Genomic DNA, 22,766 nt, shown 5'->3' on the forward strand with positions numbered 1-22,766 from the left:
GTTTTATTTTCCAAGATTCCAAACATCAACAGTGTGTTTTGATCTCACTAAATAAATGCAACATGGAACACAATTGGATGCTTGGCTCTCCGCCGTCAAATCTGAAGCATTTGTCAGTGATGATGCATGCTCACAATCATCAGGATTTATGTATTTAATGCATGTGAATTACTTTTTGGTTTAACTACAAGACTTTGATCAACACATTCTGCATGTAAACATTTATGGATAGTCACATCATCATCTGACATGTATTCTCCGTGCTTTTCTTTTGGCATCATTTTAAATACGACTTCATCTAAGATTACTCAGTTTGCATGTTATCATTGTGCTTTTATGGGTTTTCTCCCAACACGTTACCATTTACTGAACAAAAATGTAAATGCAACACTTTTACATTTGCTCCCATTTTTCATGAACTGCACTTAAAAGATCGAAGACTTTTATTACATACACAAAAGGCCCCGTAGCCTCACATATTTTCCACAATTCTGTCTAAACTTGTGTTCTCCCTTGTCGTGATAGCATGATCACTGCGCACTTAAGCGTGGCCTTTTATTGCGTACAGCATGAGGCACACCTGTGAAATAAATGTGTAACGTAAGATTACCTCAGTAGTAAAAGTAAAAGTGCTCACTAACACAGAACAGCAGTGACAAGTATTGCGTTTATATTCTCGTTTGAAGTGTTTGTTCACAAAAGTCTTGGGATGTAACTCTTAAACACACTGTATGTCAGTTTATTGCATCTTTAGTAAATGTAAGGTTAATGTAAAATGGCATCAGTGCTACAAATGAACTTTCTCTTCTTGTCATCTTCTGCTAGATGTGGAAATTCAAAGACCGGTAAGTTTTTGCTCGTTGTTCCAACCCTTTTACATAACATATTCAGGCCATATTTCTCAAACACATCTAGTTATAGTATCAATAAATGAGAATGTGAAAATGGGGATAAAAAGCTATATGATGGTTTTAATATAACCAAAATGTGTCTGGAATGTGTGCTTGTTTTCTAGCCAGCTGCTGTGACGGACTCGCCATTGAAATATCCAGGTAATTTTTGCCATACATACCAGTTGAAATACTTAATTTGTTATCTTTAAGACTGTAATTTTGTTGCTTTTTCACTATCAAAAACAAACTATGACTTATCGTCATTTCAACCTGGAAATATGTTCTGTTATGTTTTCATTTAACGCAGTATTTCCAATTACAGTCTTTGCATGCCAGCAAAAACACTGACAGTCCAATTGTGACTGGTCTAATTCTGCTATTGTCCTATTTTTAACATGGAGAAAAGCATACATCCTTTTTCTTTTCATGTTGACTGGCAGCTAAGGCAGACACATTTTGTAAAATAAGCAATGCATAATTTAAGGAGAACGTTAGTGGCTGTATCCTTTTATACGAGGCCCAAATACAGCATAGCTAACATTATTCTTCCTTCCAGAAGTTGTTCCAGACTCACCAGCCAAACCGGATCCAAAGGAAACAGCCCACACAGACTCAGGTAAGACACGCATTATAAAAGAATATGCATATCGTGTTGATAAATGTGTATTCTTTTATCTCACTTTTGTTTGAAAAGGAGAAAAATTACAGAGGAATAATGTCGAAGGATCTAATTGTTTAATTCATTATAATGCTGTATTCTAGACTATGTTAAATGTTACCAGGATCCTTTAAGATTGGCAATATTGGAAATGAGCAACATTCATTATAAACCTATAAAAAAAAGAAAAGAAAAAAAAAAGTTTTTTCTTTCCTTGGACTGATCAAATATACGTAATGGCCCAGTTGACTGTATCCACTTTATCACAGTCCAAACATCAATGCATCCCACATTAAAGCACATGCAATGCTGTTAAATGTGTCTTCCCATCCAAGATCATCACCCAATAAAACAGCAGGATGGCTCTCATAGAGAGGAATGTGTTAGGGTTTGTATTTTATTTTATTTTTTTAGACTTTACAGCAGCTACCATATTGTGTAACTAGATATATGCTATTTTTTTTTTTAAATATTTGTTGAGATCCAGGGCACATTTAAAATCATTTATGACTTTGTTTTTTAGTAAGCGTTGATAAGTGCGCAACCGTCCCCTCCATTTGTGGACATGGGAAATGTGTTCCTGTGCAGACTGGCTACACTTGTCATTGCGAGCCGGGATTTAAACTCAATCCTCTGCAGACCAACTGCATCGGTAAGAAAATGGAAGACAGAGGGATCAGTTAATTGTGGATCCAAACAAGATTTTACTGGTTCTCAATTTGTTATATATATGCTATATGCCTATTGTTTTGGAACTTTCATTTTAGTTAGTTTTGATTTCGAGTTTTGTTTTTAAATGTAGTTAGCTTTAAATAGTTTATAGGGTGGTTCTGTTCATTTGTATTAGTTTTAGTTTTCAAAAAAACGCTTAGTTTTAGTTTAGTTTTAGTTTCGGTATTAGTTTTTTTTTTTAAGTGTATTACTTGTGTGCAATATTTAATAAACATCATAGTAAAATGAAAAAAAAAAACACATTTCTTCTCTAGCGTTGCATTTCGGCTGCGTTAAATGAAAAAGCAGGCGAGCCGAGCTATTGGAGCCGCAAGTCAAGCACGCAAAATTGTCACATGATAGGAGTGATGTCATCTAAGGTGCTTTTCTATTGGCTGCTGCAAGATGATGTCACTTCTGTGTGACAAACTTTCAAATGTCCTTATTCCCATTAATATACAAATAAATCTACTTAAAATCACATTTCAAAAAAGGTTCATGAATTAAATTAATTACCAAAGACTAAAACGAAGGAAATTTTCACTATCATTATAGTTAGTTTTAGTTTTGAAAATGTAAATTTTTTGGGGGTAATTTAGTTTTTTAAAAGCATTTTTGTTTTTATTTTATTTTGTTAACAAAACTGTTTTTTGAATTTTAGTTTGAGTTATCCATCCATCCATCCATCCATCCATCCATCCATCCATCCATCCATCCATCCATCCATCCATCCATCCATCCATCCATCCATTTTCTTAACCGCTTACTTCTCACAAGGATTGCGGGGGTTCTAGAGCCTATCCCAGCTGGCTTCGGGCAGTAGGTGGGGTACACCCTGAACTGGCTGCCAGCCAATCGCAGTAGTTTGAGTTATTTAGTTAGTTTTTGTTAACTAAAGTAACCTACCTTAGTAGTGGTAAGAGGTGGATTAAGCCGAGTAAGTCCCCACCTTCATGCCCAGATACAAAGTGCCTGACCCGCCACTGAGATACCGATACCAGTGAGATATCTCTTGTTTTTCCCCTCTCTCTACCTCCATAGATGTGAATGAGTGTGAGGATGACCCATGTGATGGAAAAGGCAGTTGTACAAACAGCTATGGCTCCTACAGCTGTCAATGCTTCAGCGGCTACAGCCAAGTGATCACGCAAAACAGGAAGTTCTGTCAAGGTAAGCAAGCGCACATAACGTTAGTGTCACGTTTCCAATCCATGAATGACTTCATTAGCTGCAACTTTAGATCTTTTTGGATGTGCCTATGTGTTACATTCATCCTGGTTTCGCCTTCTCCTTGCAGACATTAATGAGTGCAACATGCCCAACAAGTGCCAGAATGGTCACTGCGTCAACACGGAGGGATCTTACACCTGTGAATGTGACAGCGGCTTTGTCCAATCTTGGAGAGGCCAATGCGAAGGTGATACACCAAAAAGAGTCACCTTGCATCCTGTTCACAACTAAGCATTTAGACTGCACGTCATCTTCTACTTTTACAGATGTAGATGAGTGTCAAGATCCCAGCACTTGTCCCGGTGGTAGCTGTGTCAATACCGTGGGCTCTTTTCAGTGCCAGGTCTGCAGCCCAGGCTTCAGGCCTATCAGCAATCAATGTGTAGGTAAGGTAACGCAGCCTACATCTATTTATTGCTATTTATATAGCATTTTTTTTTTAGCTATAGTACCCAAAGTGCTTTACAAAGCTTCACATTCACCTATTCAATTAATCTATTTGATTGATTGTTGAATCATCATCTCATCCAATGTCAGCTCATTGCGACGTTAATTAAGATAAGCAGTAAATAAAAAAAATTTCCCCATGAACATGTGAAATGTGAAAATATGTGAAGACAGATGAGATGTGCAAATAATCATGTTAAGGTTTCAGTCTCAAAACAGTAATGGTGACCTTGGCCCTGTAGTATATGGAGACCAAAACTACAAATAAAATGCCAAAATTAAAAATAAATAAATGACAAAATAATAAATAAATAAATAAATAAATAAATATGAAAATAAAAACAGATATAATATAAGTAAAAATAAGTACAAACATAATTAGAAAAAAAGAGATTCAAAAAATAAAATATAAAAACGCTCTGCTCTCACATTTATTTATGTAATAATTGATTTATTTTTTAATTTTTTCGGTTTTGGTCTTCCATAGAGTCTATGCTTGAAACGCAGCAAAGTGTACTAATGCTGTTGTGTCTAGCGGAGTTGCATTACTCACAAAAAACATCTGTTTCAGTTTATCCATTTATTTCAAGGACTTAACAGAAGATAAATAAGTAAGCTTGTGCATAGCATAGTAGAGACCAAAAAAATAAAAAATAAAAAAATAAAAATAAAAAAAAATAAAAGATTACAAGGAATCCTAAAGAATGACAACTGTAGTAGTACTGGCATAGCATGCAAATTACAACATTTGTAGTCGTTTTTTTGCAGATGACACAAGAATTGATTTGACAGCTTTTTCATCTGTATGTGAAAGCAATCAAAAACACAAAGAAAAGTTTTTATGTATTGCTGTCGTGTAAGCGTTCTCTGAAACCGCTGCCATGGAAATCAATCAGGTTTTGTTCAAAAGCGTCTTGCCTTAGATTACATTTAAAAGCTGCATTTTCCAAATGGAATCGCCAGACCCAACTCAGTTGACATGGCAACAAGCCTCGGCGGTAATTAACTTGCCGACAGTCTGTGATCCACCACCAAATTTATGCTCCCTAAGTTTGACTGTTTTTTTTTGTTTGTTTTTCCAAAGGCTGTTCATGTATATAGAACACATTTGTTTTTAGACTTCAAACCACCTTGGCTTGGATGTTTTGTGTCAGCTGTGCGGCATTATGAGACCAACATGACAGGTTCAAAACCACAGTGGTGACGACGAGTCCATTCAGTGCCTTCATGTATGAAATATCAGCTCAGCAGCCACAATATTGTTTAAAGATCTTCGCTGTTATTGTTGATCTTCTGATATCAGTGGCCTCCCGAAAAAGAAAAGATTGTTTATAATACTTCAATTTGGGAGAGTGCAAATATTTTCTCTTGGCCACAGCCTTGAACAAACAGCGTGTTATTGTTGGAGAGCCGCGACCACTGTACTGTTGGGCCCGCTGGAGGCCAGCAGGATTTGATTAGCTGGGTGAGGGGGACCGGGCAGTCACTGGAGATGTATGAGGTGGGGTCAAACGGTCAACTACCGACTGTGAAGAGGTCCCGACTTGCAAACAATTCTTCTCACTCAACCGGCGCGTCCTCTCACTGTGGTCTATTAAATTTGGATGCATGTAGCACATGGTGTGTGTTGCGTTGACGGCTTGACACAGAATCTCAATGTGGCCCGGTTACATAACAACCTGACTGGTGTGACTTACCACATCCCCTACCCTCTATGACCTTACACCCCTCTAATTTGTTTGGAAACCTGAGCTCCTTTCTTGAGTATTCCAGACATGTGAAAGATTGGCGTCTAAATGAAATTGACTTCAGAAGTGTTTCTTTGCAGCACCTCTCCATTGATTTATTCTAATTAGCGTGATGTCTTCTTGAAGAAAATTGGCCTACGTGCATCATCTAGACGCCAGATTTCCACACAGGAACTCCTCGTGAACTACTTGGTTAATCTGTAGCAATCTGTGAAGAATAAATAGCAGCTGAGAGGTTAAAGGTAAACATTTTGTCAACATAATCCACATCCAGGCCTACTGGCGCTCGTCCGGCATAAACAGGCAGCTTCCAGTTTTTGCTTCAGCCATCTGACGGGAGTACGGCAATTTGCGCCCAATTGGCCGGGTCGCGGATAAGCTTAATTGCCGTTGTGATAGTGAACAGCTCCATTTGCCTTTGTCAAAGATTATCACACAGGCTGAGGGGAGGTTGCATGACTGCATTGCGCCAAACAAAACGTTGTCTGTGACTTTCTCCTTTCGTTTGCCTCTTTTAATTCCATGCATCGCCTCTTGATATTGATCCTTCTCTACCTCTTTGGCAGACGAATATTTTTAGAATTAGATTCCTTTTAATTTTGCATCAAAGTATATAAGTTTTACCGGTTCGGTCATTGTATTCCCAAGTAAAATCAGATGTTTGCAAATGTCTTATTTACAGAAACCAATGAACAATTACTGGTGACATGATGAAATCAGAGGATTTTATATTAAACTAGACTAAGTGCAATTTCTAGAGAAATTGCGTGGGAATGCTGAAATCACATTGAGAGATTAATTATGAAATTATAACCTCCTGGTTACTGGACTGTGCTTTACCAACTGTGCTCCCGAGCAGTATCAGACACCTGGTAATGATGATAAGTTATATGTATGGAAGTGCGCGTGGAAAGTGATACTTAGAAAAAGTTAAATGACTGTCCCATTGAAAATGAATGGGGAAAAGTTGATATTAAATGTTAAATTGTGCACTGTAAGTAATGTGGAATCAGACGATATATACCCCGGGAGGCGTAAATTTTTGAAGCCAGTTGAAATTTGAACAATGTAAATTGGAAATATTATGCTTCAGCATTCCCACAAAAATGTCTCCAAACGAATACTCAAGTATGAAAATAGTTGTCGATTAATTTCATAATCGATTACTTGGCGTTTAATCAATTAATTTTGACAGATATCCTTCCTTTATTTTTTATGCAATGTCCATTCCTCTGACTTTGCATTTCTTACATAATCCCATCACACATTGTGTTGTTGTGAACCTTTAACAAAACATTACACTACAAAACAATATCCTTACACAAGTTTTTTCCACAAGTAGTAAATGCTGGATCAACAGCTCTGACTCACAAAGTGGAAAAGACATCTCCTGCACCAAATCGTAAAAGACCTTAATGAGTTGAATCTAAAGAATGCTGTTTTTTACACGCTCATGATGCTTTCCCTAATTATTTCCCTTTTAGCACAATATAACAACCACAGTTGCTATTTATATCGACATTTTGGCAAACAACTTTTATTGTCTCAAAAACCCTGAGGCACATATTTGAAACCTGAAAAAAAAAGAACAATAAAGTGTGTGTGTTGTCCTTTCATGACCCCTCGATGTCCGCAGATGTGAACGAGTGCTTGAACCAAAACATATGCGGCCGTGGAAGGTGTGTCAACAGCGAGGGCTCCTATAGGTGCAACTGCTTCCAGGGATACAAACTCACGCTGGACAACGTATGCCAAGGTAAGTCGTCAGCGGACAGACAGATCCGTGACAAAGCAACAGCTGTGTAAATAGTTTGCACGCGTGCTACTGCAGAAGCTCCATGGTAAATTTGAAGCTTTTCGGAAAAAAAAAAAAAGCTTACAAAGAGTCCGAGTGTGTCTTTTGATTTCCTGAGGCCCCCCCTTTCCATTTTCCACTCTGTCTTCTTTCCAGATGTGAATGAGTGTCTGCTTCCGGGGATCTGTCTTCACGGACGCTGTGTCAATCTAGAGGGGACCCACAGATGCACCTGTAACCATGGTTACCAAGTCACCTCCGATGGCAAAGCATGTGAAGGTCTGCTGTGTATTTCATCGTGCTGTTCTATGTTTATCGAAACCGAATTAAACTTGCATGTTTTCACCCCCCCTTTAGACATCAACGAATGCGCATCTGGTAAAAAGTGTCCTGAAGGAATTTGCATCAACACACCAGGTTCTTTCACGTGCCAGAGCTGTAATACGGGTTTTGAACCATCTGCTGATGGGCTGAGATGTGAAGGTAGAGTTTTACCTTCATATGCATAGTTCCCATTGAGTTTTAGTAATAATCCTCATAGAGATGATGGCGTCAAAGGGGTCATTGTAAGGGGCAAAATCTGTGTGAAATCTAATCATGTTAGTTTATCTATCCATCTATTTTCAATAGAGTAGTGCAGATGTCACCATATTTTACTAACTACATTTTGTTGCTACAGAGCCCGTAAAAATCTTTTGTAAAAATCTTAAATGAAAATTAGTGCTGTCAAGTGAATAAATTTTTTTAGCTAATTAATCACTAATTTTTTCCGTAATTAATCACAATTAATCACATTTTTCTACTTCTGCTTCTACTTTTTTTTTCTACAAATATTTACATAAGTAAAATCTTGGAATTAATGTGACATCATCATATAAAATTCTTCTGTAACTGTTGAACAAAACGACCAAAATTGACAGGCCATATTAGATCTCATAGTTTCAGGAAGGTTGATTTGCGAGCAGGTTATTTTGCTCTGAATTGATATGCCAAAGATGTACTAAAATGCTATTTGAATTTGGCTTTTTAAAGTTGCAAGTGTGCAAATTACTTGAGATTTCTTCAACAAGCAAGTAAAAATGAAAGTAAACCTACCTATAGACCGTGATTGTCTATTTTAGCGCCAGTGGGTAAGCTTGACTGCAGGTTGTAGGCCGTAACAGGAAGTAAATAAAACTGAGTTAATAAAAAAAAAAAAAGTAAATTAATCTCCAGTGTTAACGCTTTGATTTTGACAGCCCTAGTAATAATACCAACCAGGGCCGATTTTTCTGGATGTGTATGTCTGCAGATGTGGATGAGTGTTCCCAGGGCGACTGGTGTCTCGGTGGCGTTTGTGCCAACACAGCCGGGTCGTACACCTGCACCAGGTGTAAGGCAGGCTACAGAGTGACTCCAGATCGACGGCGATGTGAAGGTTCGTTCAATCCCCAGCTGAGAGAAAACCATTTGTTCGTTCCAAGACTCTTTTGACACATACTTGGCATCTTGACAAAACAAGATTTCAAATCCGTCGCATTCAACTTGAGAATTCCTTTCACATTTTATCCGAGTGAGGTCCGAACACGTCTACGATGTTGTTGTTGTGATCCACCCAGATATTGACGAGTGCCAGTCGCTGTCGACCTGTGCCAATGGCATCTGTCTAAACTCAGAGGGCTCTTACACCTGCGAGAACTGCCCCACAGGCTACAAAGTGTCGTATGACGGAGAGCTCTGTGAAGGTTGGTAACTCAGCACTCATCTTTAAAGAGGAAGTAAATCTTAAACATTTATGTGACCTCACTAGTCTCAACACGACATTCTGATGAATTAATGTTACATTTGTGGAATATGAGTTATGCATCAAAATACAGCCGTTTTTATCCATTTCAGGGTCGGCCAATTTGTCACTTGCTGTCGACTGAAGATGACATCACAGTTGCTCAGGACTCAGGCAACAACCAATCAGAGTTCACCTGTTTCTGAAGCTGAGCTGTGATTGGTTGTTACCTGACATCTTAGCAACTATGATGTCTGTTAAGAATATTGTGTCAGTGGAATATGGGTTAAGCATCAAAATCCAGCTGTTTTTATTAATATCAGAAGGCGGCCATTTTGTCACTTGCTGTTGAGTGAAAATGACATCACAGTTGCTCATATGTCAGGTAACAACCAATCACAGCTCAGCTTCAGAAAACAGGTGAGCTGTGATTGGTTGGTGCCTGAGCCCTGAGCAACTGTGATGTCACCTTCAGTCGACAGCAAGTGACAAAATGGCCACCCCCTGAGAGGATAAAAACAGCTGGGTTTTGTGAACGCAATATTAACCAGAATGCTATATTTAAACCAGTAGGGCTGCATAGAGCAAACTATTGTCAAAAATATTTTTGGTGGGGGGTTGACTTCCTCTTTAAGTGATCCACGCATAGCTTCATGTGTCTTATCAACACTGTAGAAGATCTGTCATGGTGAATTAGTTTTTCCTGGCGGCGGAGATTCCGCTTTTTCTCCCGGGAATGTCTAATATCCTGTGTTGTTTCGTGCCAGACATTGACGAGTGTGCGCTGCCCACTACATGCCCCCGGGGAACATGTACAAACACAGAGGGTTCCTTCACATGTGTCAGCTGTCAGCCTGGTTACAAAGTCTCTGAGGATCGACAGCAGTGTGACGGTGAGACTTTTGGCTTCCTGGATGCTGTGTGTTTACTTGCGCACAGATGTGGACTTTATATGTCAACGCGCCGTTTCCTGGGGTTCTATCTGGTTCAGGTTTGCCGATGCAACATGCCACATCTCTCAGACATCACATCATAGCTTGGCTGATCAAGCCCATTGCCTCCAGCACTGATTATTTAACTCTTGCTCAAAACAAATACACATCTGTCTCAAAATAACGCATTATGTCAAATACTCTTTAGATAACTCAAGCGGAAAGATACACGTGTTGACATTTCTTAGCTTCACTGACTTTTAATTTCGCTGATTTCAACCGGCAGGATGTGTTTGTTTCAAGCCAGAGATGGCAATCTGGGTTATGATGTGTCCATCCATGTATTTGTGTCCAGATGTGGACGAATGCTTGGTAGCTAACGTGTGCCCGGGCCAGCTGTGCTCAAACACCCTGGGATCTTATACCTGCAGGAGTTGTGGATCCGGCTTGCAGCTGTCTGCGGACGGTTATGGCTGTGAGGGTAAACCGACCTTTATACTTTTTATCTTGGCTCGTTTATGTTGTCAGCATAGTAATTATTTATCTGGACCTAGGCCGTGATAAAATAAGATTTGCTTAAGACTCTCAACATGATTACAGAGGAACTTTACAGTATGGCACGGTTTATGAGCTCAATGGAAGACAACGTCTGCTTTGACCAGTGAGGTTAGCTTTGCCGTGACTTCATGAGAATGAGAAAACCGGATGATTGTTTAATTCAAACATGGCCTCGGTTATTCACATATACTGTTCTGTGTTTTTTCATGGAAGTGGGGGGTTTTGCCCGAGAGGATGATTCCCCCCACTGTTGTGTGTCTCTGCGCTGGGAAAAAGTTTCACAAAACAACCCCAGGTCCAAGTCAGCCTCTGATCGGATTTAAATGATATGATGGAAAATATTAAGGCCTTAATTTGAAATTAAGTCAACCGCTGTGCATCCTTCCTCAGTAAGATCGCTATGTGGAACTCCCTCTGTTCACCCAAAGGCAAAACTGAGCCATCACTTAATGGCGGCCCACACTCTTTTCCCCCTAAAGAATATAATCCGTGCTTGTCTGTGGAATTTTTCGTGATCGCATAACAGCCATCTCAGTCACTGTTTGTTTATCCAGAAATTACACACCACCTGTAATAGCTTGCTGTTTTGCAGTCGATGATCGTCTTGCATACTCCCATCCTTTTTAATAAAACAGTCAGTGCGATCGAATTAAGAGAGATTCACTTACTGCACCGAATGCTTTGTGCACTCAGGCTGAAGCTCACCGTGTTGTTAATAATATTAGCAGACAGCGAAGATATAGCATTTCCGCAACGAGGATTCTTTAGCTAAGACGATATCGTTAACTTTTCTTCCGTTGTCTCTCAGATATCGATGAGTGCCAGAACCCAAGTTTGTGTCCCATGGGCATTTGCACCAACACAGAGGGTTCCTACTCATGCATGGCCTTTGACCCCGGCTTTACCGTTGCACCCGATGGCCTCTCGTGCGAAGGTATGTGATCATCTGCAGTGGCTGCGTTGTCATGTTCCATCCATGTTCTGGTTGCATTATCTATGCGCCTCGCCCTGGGGGTCGTCAGTGGAGGCGCATCAAGAAAAGCATATTTTGAAACCCAAGTTAACTGTTGTTCGAAGCAAAATGGATCTATTTCACTTCCTAAATCCCATGGATCAGTTATTCTCAAACATTTTTTTTTTACATCAGGTTAAACCACCATCATGACCAAAATAAACACAGTAGTGTAGCCTTTCATAAACATTAGCACTATTTAAATAGAGAAAAAATGTGCTTGATTTCATGAAAATATATTTCATATTTCATTTGAAAATTAAACAGAACTGAACTGTACTGGGCTCTAAATTGTCCACAGGTGTGAATGTGTCTTCACCTCTTGTACACAGCAAAATCTCCAGTGTTAGATTAATGCTGATGGTGTTAAATCTAACACTAGAAAAGTGTTTGTGTCCACACCAATGAGTGTAAATCTGACTCTTTTCAAAGTGATACTCTTTTAACACGTAACCAGTGTTACTCCAACACTTTATAGTGTTAAAAATCTACAATGGTAAAGACTAAGGGGTATATTCACTACGAATGCGCTGCGTCCGGTAATAGCGCACAATATTGCACCACAACTGTGCCCGCAGTCTACGCCCAGTTACCCACCCTATTCACTAAGGATATTGCTCTAATTGGGGTGGGCATATTTTACGTCAAATGTATGCATTTACCTAATTTATATATGCGCAAATAACACCGGCGCACAATCTGGTTGGCAGCACACTTAGTCACGGATTTCCCCATCTGCGCGTGTTTAGTGAATTGGGCGCTCCCGGATTGCTCCATTTTTACCGGTTAGCGCCGTGCAAAGGCGACGCAAACCTTTAGGGAATATGCCCCTGTTGAAAGTACTCTACGCTAGTGTCAGTGTTAAACGTTTAATTCTAACCAACTACGCTTAACTGGTGTTTAAGGGACACTTATGAGTGTATTGTCCTAGTGTCAGTGTTAAAAAATTAACTCAGACTTTTACTCTGGTAAATGGTACTTCATTTATATAGCGTTTTACATATTGACTACTGATGACACGGGATCAGGAGAAACTGGAGGTTCAGTATGTTGTTCAACGATACTTTGACATAGTCACACTGGCTTGAGCTTCAGTAATTTCCAAGAGTAGCAATTATTTCAATGGGCACCCTGTAAAGGGTTGATTAGTACCAGAAACTCTTCCTTAAGATGACGGAACCTTTGGAAAAGAACACAGTGATCTCCAGCTGGTGAGACTATGTCATCATCATATCGTGTGTGTGTTTGTTTGAACACAGATGGGACTGAATGTGAGGACACGGGCATGTGTGTGGGAGGTCAGTGCACAAAAGCCGTCGAATCCCACAGTTTGGCGTGCCCCGCTGGCCTCGAGCTGATCGATGGGACGTCCTGCGGAGGTATATGCATTGTAAAGCAAAACGGTCAGCTTTGACTTACTTTGATGCTACGTCTTAAGTTTGTCCTTGCATCTCACGCCGCAGATGTCGACGAGTGTTTGACCGTCGCGGGGATCTGTGGAGAAGGACGGTGTCTGAATACGGACGGCTCCTACATGTGTGTCTGTCCTGAGGGATATAACACACTTGAAGGACGGAGCGGCTGCCAAGGCATAGTAACACACTGTAGCAAAAACACAATACCAATTGTTGTATGATCTCCTTATTGAAATTCCTCATTGATCACTCGTTATATAGATTCAGTGCCATTCAGAAGACAGTGAACATGATTTGCGCGAACCTAATTGGAACCTGATGGTACATACAAATACGGTTCTAGGGCAGCTGTCCCCAATCGACTGGTTTCACGTAAAACAGTGTTTAATATAAAAGGGGAAGTCAACCATAAACATTTTTTGACAATAATATGTAACCTGATGTAACCTCACTAGTCTAAACGACATTCTGATTAATATTACATTTGTGGAATATGAGTTATGCAGCAAAATGCAGCCGTTCTGATCCAGCTCAGGGGCTGGCCATTTTGCCATTTGCTGTCGACTGAAGATGACATCACAGTTGCTCAGGACTCAGGCAATGACCAATCACAGCTCACCTGTTTTCTGAAGCTGAACTGTGATTGGTTTTTACCCAAGAGCTGAGCAACTATGATGTCATTTTCACTCGACAGCAAGCAGCAAAATGGCCGCCTTCTGATATTGATAAAAACTGTTGGATTTTGCTGCTTATCTCATATTCCACTAACACATTATATGAACCAGAATACCGGATTTAGACTAGTGGGGCTTCACAGAACATAATATTGTCAAGAAAAGTTTTTGGGTCGACTTCCCCTTCAAAGCAATATTTTGACTGGCCAGAACAGAAGCAAAATTTAAAAAGTAAAGCTCACTAAATGTTCTGTAGTTGTAATTCTCTGGATGTTTATCTTCAATGAGCTGGACCAATCTTGAGATAACAGGCGACAATGAGGCTTAAAGTTAGTTACTTATATCCAGTCTATTCTGTAAATCTGTTTTATTCCGTGTCAGCTCTTCTTATGTCACATCATTTGGCCTGTTCCCCTTTGCAAAAAAAAAAAAAAAAGCAACGGTTCCAGCTCACCAGCGACCCTAATAAGGACAATCACTATAGAACATAGATTCATATACGGTATTGTTCACAGTTGGGACTCCCTGTGGAATACATTGTGGTGGTCTACGACTGCGCATTTCGAGTCAGGTCTGAGACTTGAGGAAATAGTACTTTAATTGCCCATAACCTCCCCATCAATCTCACCACCGGCTTCAGTTTTATATTATTGCAACCGCACCCAGTGACCCAGTCTTCATAGCGCTGGGGGAAATAATGTTGCTTTGTCATCCGTTATGGTGGACAAGCTTCTCTTTTCAGCAAATTTGCTGTCAAAATAATTTAAAAGGATTCCACTGGAATGCTCAAATTGAAGCCGTGTTATTTCTAGTGTTTCTTGCCAATACAGTAAAGGGTGAAGTTAGATAAATGACGCGTGTGGGGATGGGCTGGTCCCATGGTCCAGGCTCTTGTATTTGCTAGTACAACCCTGCAGTGAGTTGATCGATGAAGGCTCACTTTTTGCCTAGGGACATTACTCCAACTGAGGCTTTGGAAGACTTGTATGCAAGCCTACCAGCCTCCGTCAGCTTCTTTGGCTGCTTGCCACAACAAACGATGGACACTGATTATCATATTAATCAGGTTGTCCCATATTTTCATTCATTCATCCATTTTTCAACAGTGCTGGCACAGACAAACCAGAATCCTCTCACATGGGTTTGTTTGCAGTTTTACAGGATTTGGTATTTTGCCATCAGTTCAAAGAAGTTAGGGGTCAGCGTTTCCCAATCTTTACTGAGCCAAGACACATATTTTATATTTGAAAAATCTCACGGCACCCCACCAAACAAAGATGTCACAAAAAGTACTGTATATATACTGAAATAATAATATAATAGTTTTACTCAGTGTGAAGTCAGGGCAAGTTGGGTTGAACACAAACCTGATATGCTCGCAGGAAGCCATTGATGACTTATTCTATTTGAATGGCAACAGGTGGATACACAAGTTAAAATGGAAGTCAACTATAAACATTTCTTGACAATAATACGTTTTATGTGACCTCACTTGTCAAAACATGTCATTCTGATTAATATTACTTTTGTGGAATATGAGTTATGTAGCAAAATCCAGCCGTTTTTATCCATCTTAGGGGGCGGCCATTTTGCCACTTGCTGTTGACTAAAGATGACATCACAGTTACTCAGGGCTCAGGCAACGAGCAATGAGAGCTCACCTGTTTTATGAAGTTGCGCTGTGATTGGTTGTTACCTGAGACCTGAGCGACATTGATGTCGTGTTCAGTTGACAGCAAGTGGCAAAATGGAGATGGACAAAAACGGCTGGATTTTTCTTCATAACTCATATTCCACTACCGCAATTTTAACCAGAATACTCCTACCAGACTAGTGGCTGCATAAAACATTTTATTGTCAAAAAAATTGAGGGGGTTGGCTTCCTCTTTAATTTACCTTGAGCCATCTATTGTCATTTTATACAAATTGTAGCACATTACTTACATTCTACTAAATTGTCAAACTCACCACGTTGGTTCATCAAAATGTTAGAAAAGGAAAACAGGATTCTTCCTCGCCTCCCATCTTGGATCCAACTCCCCTTTACTGCACGAATTATGCTGTAATGCTGCAATTATCCCCCATTGTGCAGCTAATCAAGCATGTAGCATTCATTAGCAACATTTATGACTCAGAGGGAGCGCTGAGGTAGCGTAGACTCAATGAGTTATGTTTTGTGATCGCTATGTCATAAATCTTGATTCTCTCTTTCCCATAGATGTGGACGAGTGTAGCAAAGACAACGTGTGCATTCGGGGCCGATGCCTCAATACCGAAGGCAGTTTCATGTGCTTATGTGAGGCTGGTTTTAAGTACAGCGAGGACACTGCTGACTGTGAAGGTAAGGAATTTGATTATAGGACTTATTAGGACTAACAAAAACTTTCACAAAGTCACTCTCGTAGAAAATCATCACAAAAGAGTCAATGGAGAAGAAGTCAACGTTCTTCCATTTTCAGTTTCCCATACTTATGCCAGCGTCGGATATCTGATCGTTGTGCTACATTTAGAATCAAACTCCGGCGGCATAGCACAGTTTGACCGTGACTAATTTGTGATCGCCAGTGTGAAGCGTCCAAGCCATTCTGTGGCATAAAGAAGCGAAGGGTTCCTGAATGACAATGTCTGGAGGCCTGCGAGTGTCTTTCCCCGAAAGAGTAGCGTGAATGACCCCATTGTGAGCAGGAGCCGCTTCTCCCTCCGGGTCTCCTTCACAAGTTCTTTGGTTGCTGTGATAATATTGTTGTTGGCCATCCCTCTTGCCTGCTGCGTTCACTGAGGACAGCTACGCCACAGGCTTCCTGGTTGACTCCAGCTGCACAGCCACCACAGTAGAAGCAGAGGGAGGGATAGCTGTGTGTGTGTGTGTGTGTTGGGGGGGGGTCACATGTGGTTGCATTTGTGCCCCTGGTCTTGCCCTTTTCTAACCAACTGCTCTTTCTCGTTCTTTTTCTCCAGACCAGAATGAGTGTAAGGAGTTTGGAAGCTCGGTGTGTGGTACCTGGCGCTGCGAGAACACCATTGGGTCGTACCGCTGCTTCATGGGCTGCCAGCCCGGCCTCGAGGGAGAACACGCCACAGACTGCGGTTAGTGGTCAAACCACATGTAGTTAAAGGAATAGAGGGCACAATTTACCGCATTTGAGAAAAGACAGGCCGATTCGGAGCACTAATGACTGAAGCGTACTGTAAATCTTGAGTGTTCCGCCCTTCTTTAAAGTATTATTCCGTTTGGGATAACCAAAAACAGTTTTCACACTTGTGACGGGTATAAAAAAAAATAAATAAAAATAAAACGTGATCCATTACTATGTTAGTGGGGTACAAACCATAGTAGTATGATACTTAAAGCTTGCACTACAGCCTGTTGATAAGATGATGGAAGGCCATCAATCCACTTTCTAGTGCTTTTCCTCCATGTGATCGAAAAATCGAAAGCTGCATGCGTCAACTTTAATTTATTAAACAGTGAATCCCTGAAAACAGTGAATTAATAAAAGTGAATCCCTCACACCATATTATCATGTTATTTTAATAATTCAGCAATCATTTGGAGCCATTTTTTATTTAAAATTGTCCAAATCCTCTGATTTCAGCACATCAACAGTAATTTTCCAGATTTATGTAGTCCTTCATGAAATAAATTTTCCGTGTTTAACTAAAATAAGACATTTGCAAACGTCTTTTGTTTTGTTTTTTTACTTTGGGAAAAAAAAATGAAGAAACTGCTAACATATTACAGCATCAACCCCCTTCCCTTTTTTTTTAAATCACTATACAAATATGAAGTACAAAATAAAGACCAATCACCGATTAATAAACAGTAATCGGGGGAAATATGTTTGTAATAAACTTTAAGAAGGAATCTGATTAGTTGATTACTATTTTTGAAAATCACAGCTCTCTAATAAAGGTGATAAGGCAAATACTTTGGGATTTTTCTCACTCTAAGAATGGTTGGATCAAAAATAACCGAAATTGGGTCAAAATGGACCAACGCAACTTTTTGAGTTATTAAATTAAATTAATACTCCACAAAGCAACCTATTTTTCGGCTGGTTTTGCAGTTTGACACAACATTATTTTGTTAAATAACCCAATTGAATTTGGTAAAATATGAACCGAACAAACTTTTTTAATTATTTAATTCAAAACGTTGGGTCGAATTAAATAACCCACAAAGCAACCAAGTTTGTTGGGTTGTTTTGTGGGTTTTCAATTTACCTAATAAGTTGAGTCACATGAATAACCCACAAAACAACAATTGAATTGGGTGAATAATGAACTGACCTACCTTTTTGTATTATTTAACCCAAAAAGTAGGTAAAACTTAAATTAATAACCCACAAAGCAGCCCGATCTTTGGGTTGTTTTGTGGTTTATTCATTTGACCCCAATTTTGGGGTTGATTGAATAACCCAAAAATGCTGAGCTGGTCCCTTTTTTGACCCAATTTGGGATATTCTTGACTCAAATGTTTTTAGAGTGCAGGATTTTCGGGTGTCCCTCAGCCCTGTATCCAACTGCAATAGATCCACCCATGCACACCACTTGAAACTTGGACATTTTAAAACAAGCAATCCAGTGAGTGAGGCCAGTAGCTCACACAAGCCTGGAGTGTGTCTGAAAAAGGTGTGTTGAAACCTAATCATTGCTTTTCTTATGATTGGGGAACAGGACTGTTAGCTTAGATGTCCACATACTTTCTGTGTCCTCCCTGTGGAACCAGGTTCCAGTTCACCTCGTTTAGCTGGCCGTGTTCGTGCATTTGCTACATCTGGACCTCTCAGCTGTCCAACTACAATAGACGCATCTCCATGACATCCAGAGTACACCGAGTCTTGTGTGTTTACTGGCACAGGCACCTTGAGTTTGTGATATTTGGGTTTCTTGCACAACTTTTGGATTTCCTCGCTCGCTTCTCGTTCTCGAGTGCAGGATTCATCTTTGTTACTCTCAATGCAAAAGAAAAAAGGAAAAAAAAAACGGCTTATGAGGTTTTTTGAGAGATAAAAGGGCCAAACATTTATCTCATTCTTAGTTGGGATCCAAACAGTCATTGGAGAAGGACAGGCGAAGAGGGGAAAGCAGGCTGAGAGCATCCGATTGGAATGATGCTATCTGGACACAGATGGAAGCTGTCGGCGTTAATGGCGGCTAGTGTATGCGTTCGGTGCAGTTAAATGCGTCATCGCTAACCTGGTGGAACGTCAAGTCGAACGTCCTAAAGATCATACCATTTGGAAAACAACCGCTATTTTCTGGGAAAAAATACGCCGCAATCATGCGAACCCTTGAAAAACCGCACAAGACTTAAACTCTTCAGTTGTGCTTAACTGTAAATATTGTTTTTTTTTGTAGTTGTAATTGGTGTAAAAAGCAGCTACTAAAGGATTATCTCCACGTGTGTTTTGCGTGTACAATTGTACGATTGTTAGGCAGCAACCCAAAATTATTAATTAATTGCCTGTACAGTTAATAAAGGTTTTTAATATAGTGACAGTTTGACTATGGAATGATTGTTTTAATGTCAATTTGACAGCATCCTCGATCTTAGTGTTTTCGACTTAAGGTTCCATTATAGAGAGTAACAGAAGCAGAAATAATTGCAGGCTTGGAACTGGGTTTTTAAATATGATGATTTTTTTTTATTTTGCTTTTGCTGAAAGGTGGATGCAATGCAATTTGTGTCTGCCTCTTCCAATGCTCTTTGGGTTGTTGTCTCTTGGGAACCATTAGGACCCTTTTTCGGGATAAGCATAGACCTATCGTCATCTTGCTAAAATGCTTACTTCCTCCACGGCATGTTTGCTTGAAAAAAAATCATCATCAATCATTCGAGAGGAGGCCGTAACGTGCAGTTTCTGCATTGGGCGTTGCTTTATTTGTGAAAGGATAGTACTTTTCTTTGGCTCTGTACACTCTCTGCTTTTAGATTTATAAAGGGGGGAAATATCTATTTTTTTCTGCAGAGGCATGTTAGCCGCAACTGTGCTTTTTAGGGGTCATTCAGGAAGCCCTGTCATGATGATGCTGCGCATAGGGCCCTTTTGGGAATGTAACTGTGGAACCATATACAGTACATCCATGGATGTGTCATTGTTTAAATTTAGCACTGGGCTCATGAATTCCCTCATGCTATGTGCATTGTTTTTAATGACCTGCCTAAGGGCCGAAATAGCATGTGGCCGAACCCATGTCAACCTTGAGAATAGAGAAAATTTGCCATGTGTATGTTTGGTTACCATGTCTTTATGCCCGCATAATAACCGACAGATTATTGCGATCTGATGTGGTCATTCCAAGATTGGAGATTGACGAAATGATCGTAAAGGCGCAGAAATGGGATTCCCGTTAAAAGTCATCGTTCCTCATTCTTGCCCACATGTGAAATGACGTCTGCATATGGGTTCAATCAGGTTCAGGGTTACCCACAGAATATAAGTGAAATGCAGGTTTGCAGAATGTCACTTACTCCCATGCTAGTTTTACTGACTACCATGTGCGTCAGATTAGCACAGAGCTTTCAGTAACTGGAGGTGAGCGTCTTTTGCTCTTGCTTTGCCCCTTAACCTTTTAACAGCAAATGCTGAGCTCCTCACCTTCTCCTTGGCCTCATATCTTCCCTCAAGGCAATTTACACTTTGGTGTGACTTCTGACTAAACTGATTACTACATGGAAAGAGCAAGAAACGAAATCTCGCACCCCGCTGGTGTGTGCCATTGTACCGCCAAAAAACATTATTGCGATGGTAATAACGGCAGGTCAAGGAATGCTACTGCTAAGACGTCACAACTTTTTGAGGAAAAACACATTTATCATAAAAATGATTGGGGTCTTGATGCGTTCATTCAGGGATGATACTTTGATTGCATGTGGTTAGCAACACATTTTGTTCCACATGAATGAGAAGCTTGAGGGAAACATTCCTGGATCCACTTTACCTTGCTTCCTGAGGGAATATTAAAATAGTCTGAGTCGTGTACATTTACCAGCCAAAGCACTTGATACACACGCACAATCCAGTAAGATCCAACACATGCGGAATCATTCTGTCTTTACAAAGAGTTGTGATTCATATTGTTATGGAAGTTGTAAACGTTTTGCATTTTTTAATGTGGTTGTAGTTTGCAGTGGTCTCTTGAAGGGTGGGAAAATGGGTCTTTTTATTGTCGGAATTGTGTCAGTCACACTGCCACTGACAAGTTTTCAGGCTACAACCTCACACACATTGGCCTTAATTGATTCATGTTCTCAAACTCTGCTTCCTTTTGGGAAAGTACGTCTTGGTTGTGGGTTTGAGGAGATAATTACAATAAACATGCATCTGCATGCAAACTCCAACTCAATAATCACCATATTGTAAGCGCGACGTTAAAACTTTCGCTGGATCTCAATAGCTTGCATTTTTGAATATAAAATTTATTTATTGTGGATAGAAAAAGTCTACACACCCTTGTTCAAAATGAGCCCAAGATGAATAATATTTTCCACCCTTAAAGTGACGTATAATCTGGACAATTAAAAAAAAAAAAAATGAAATCAATCCTTATAAGAAGTGAAGTAAAATAAACAAATGACATAATATGCTTGCAATGAACCAGTCCCATTCAAACCATAACAGTAAACACACACCGGCCACCATTTAAAATGCTTCTGATTAACCCCACAGAAAGTTCAGCTTTCCTAGTATTTCCGGGCTGCGGGGTAAGATAGAATGAGAGAAGCCTTACTTTACAAAGAAAAACACCCAAGGCTGACAACATTTTTCAAAAACACACATGAAATACCCCGAATGTGTGTGGGGAAAAAAAAATATGTTTGGCACAAACACAACACTGCTCATCACCGAAAGAAAAACATAACTAAAGTGATGCATGTTGGTGGCAGCATCATGCTTTGGGGCTATTTTGCTTCAACTGGAACTGGGGCTTTTCAAGGTGGAGGCAATTTTGAACAGTCTATTCGCTTCTATTCTAAAACATTCAATCTTATGCTGGCAAAGCAGGGGAAAAACTGTGGAAAAGCCTACTAGAACAGCAAAACTTTAGGTAAAAAAAGGAACCTAAAATTGTCTTGTGTCCTGGCTCCCTTTTGACCCCATAGATGATTGCAGTGCACATGACATATTTGCATGTCTAAACCAATAAAAACGCATAATTTGGATGATGTCATTACTTCTGGTTCACAATTCCTGTCATGACTAGGGTCATGTCATGACTAGGGTCATGCAAGGGTTATGTTTGGGTCATGACCGTGAGGTCAAGTGTCTGTTTTGAACTGATGTAACCAGCATCTAGTTTCAACTGGTAAGACGCTATGTGATGTCAGAAGCTGTGAGGTCAGGAATCTTTAATCTCTTTATCTGGTCAACAGCCAATCAGATAATTCCATGTCAGTCCTGTTACCCACATGTCTACAGCCAATCAGATTGATTCGCTGTCTATATAAGCCTGTCTAAGAAGTGTGTGTTTTTGTCGGATTATTACCTCTGTTCCTCTGTGCACCTTCACAGCCCAAGTTAGCTTAGTGTCTCGTGATTCTCGATACATTCTCGTTGTTTCTCGTCTAGTCAAGTTTGTTCTACGCCTCTCGATGTTATGCGAATAGAGAGTTAAAGTCTTATTGTATTTGCGTTTTTGGGATCCAACTCCAGAACATCACACATTCTAGCTAACCAATCATAATCGCAAGTTGACTTGCATGATGTTCATGTTAAAAATGTCAGCTTGATAAGTTTACAACACGTAACTATCCTGCCATCCACTATAACAAATAAGAACATGAGATAACCCCCCAAATTTTTTCTTATGTTGTTCTTATGTGGGAAAAGAGTCAAAAATAAGTTTAAAAAATGTCCAGCAGAAAAAATGTGGGTCTGAGGGTGTTAAACAACAGTTTATTTGTGGAACAAAGCAACATCCCATTTA

General features: G+C 39.9%; 1 protein-coding gene across 3 annotated transcripts in view; it reads left to right on the top strand.

Annotated features, from left to right (window-relative positions):
• LOC144031247 (latent-transforming growth factor beta-binding protein 2-like) overlaps window positions 1–22,766 on the top strand; it is a 101,367-nt gene that overhangs the window by 64,651 nt on the left and 13,950 nt on the right. For 2 of the 3 annotated variants that reach the window (XM_077538166.1, XM_077538168.1), the window contains 19 exons: window positions 826–845; window positions 1,016–1,052; window positions 1,450–1,509; window positions 2,075–2,203; window positions 3,304–3,432; window positions 3,560–3,679; window positions 3,759–3,878; window positions 7,324–7,443; window positions 7,639–7,761; window positions 7,840–7,965; window positions 8,774–8,899; window positions 9,081–9,206; window positions 10,012–10,137; window positions 10,532–10,657; window positions 11,543–11,668; window positions 13,006–13,125; window positions 13,210–13,335; window positions 16,054–16,176; window positions 16,794–16,922. In XM_077538166.1, the coding sequence (XP_077394292.1) occupies window positions 826–845; window positions 1,016–1,052; window positions 1,450–1,509; window positions 2,075–2,203; window positions 3,304–3,432; window positions 3,560–3,679; window positions 3,759–3,878; window positions 7,324–7,443; window positions 7,639–7,761; window positions 7,840–7,965; window positions 8,774–8,899; window positions 9,081–9,206; window positions 10,012–10,137; window positions 10,532–10,657; window positions 11,543–11,668; window positions 13,006–13,125; window positions 13,210–13,335; window positions 16,054–16,176; window positions 16,794–16,922 (2,112 nt within the window). The remainder of the gene's footprint in view (window positions 1–825; window positions 846–1,015; window positions 1,053–1,449; window positions 1,510–2,074; window positions 2,204–3,303; window positions 3,433–3,559; window positions 3,680–3,758; window positions 3,879–7,323; window positions 7,444–7,638; window positions 7,762–7,839; window positions 7,966–8,773; window positions 8,900–9,080; window positions 9,207–10,011; window positions 10,138–10,531; window positions 10,658–11,542; window positions 11,669–13,005; window positions 13,126–13,209; window positions 13,336–16,053; window positions 16,177–16,793; window positions 16,923–22,766) is intronic. The other variant, XM_077538167.1, reaches the window with a different exon arrangement.

The sequence above is a fragment of the Festucalex cinctus genome, chromosome 12, assembly GCF_051991245.1.
Source record: "Festucalex cinctus isolate MCC-2025b chromosome 12, RoL_Fcin_1.0, whole genome shotgun sequence".
NCBI lineage: Eukaryota > Metazoa > Chordata > Actinopteri > Syngnathiformes > Syngnathidae > Festucalex > Festucalex cinctus.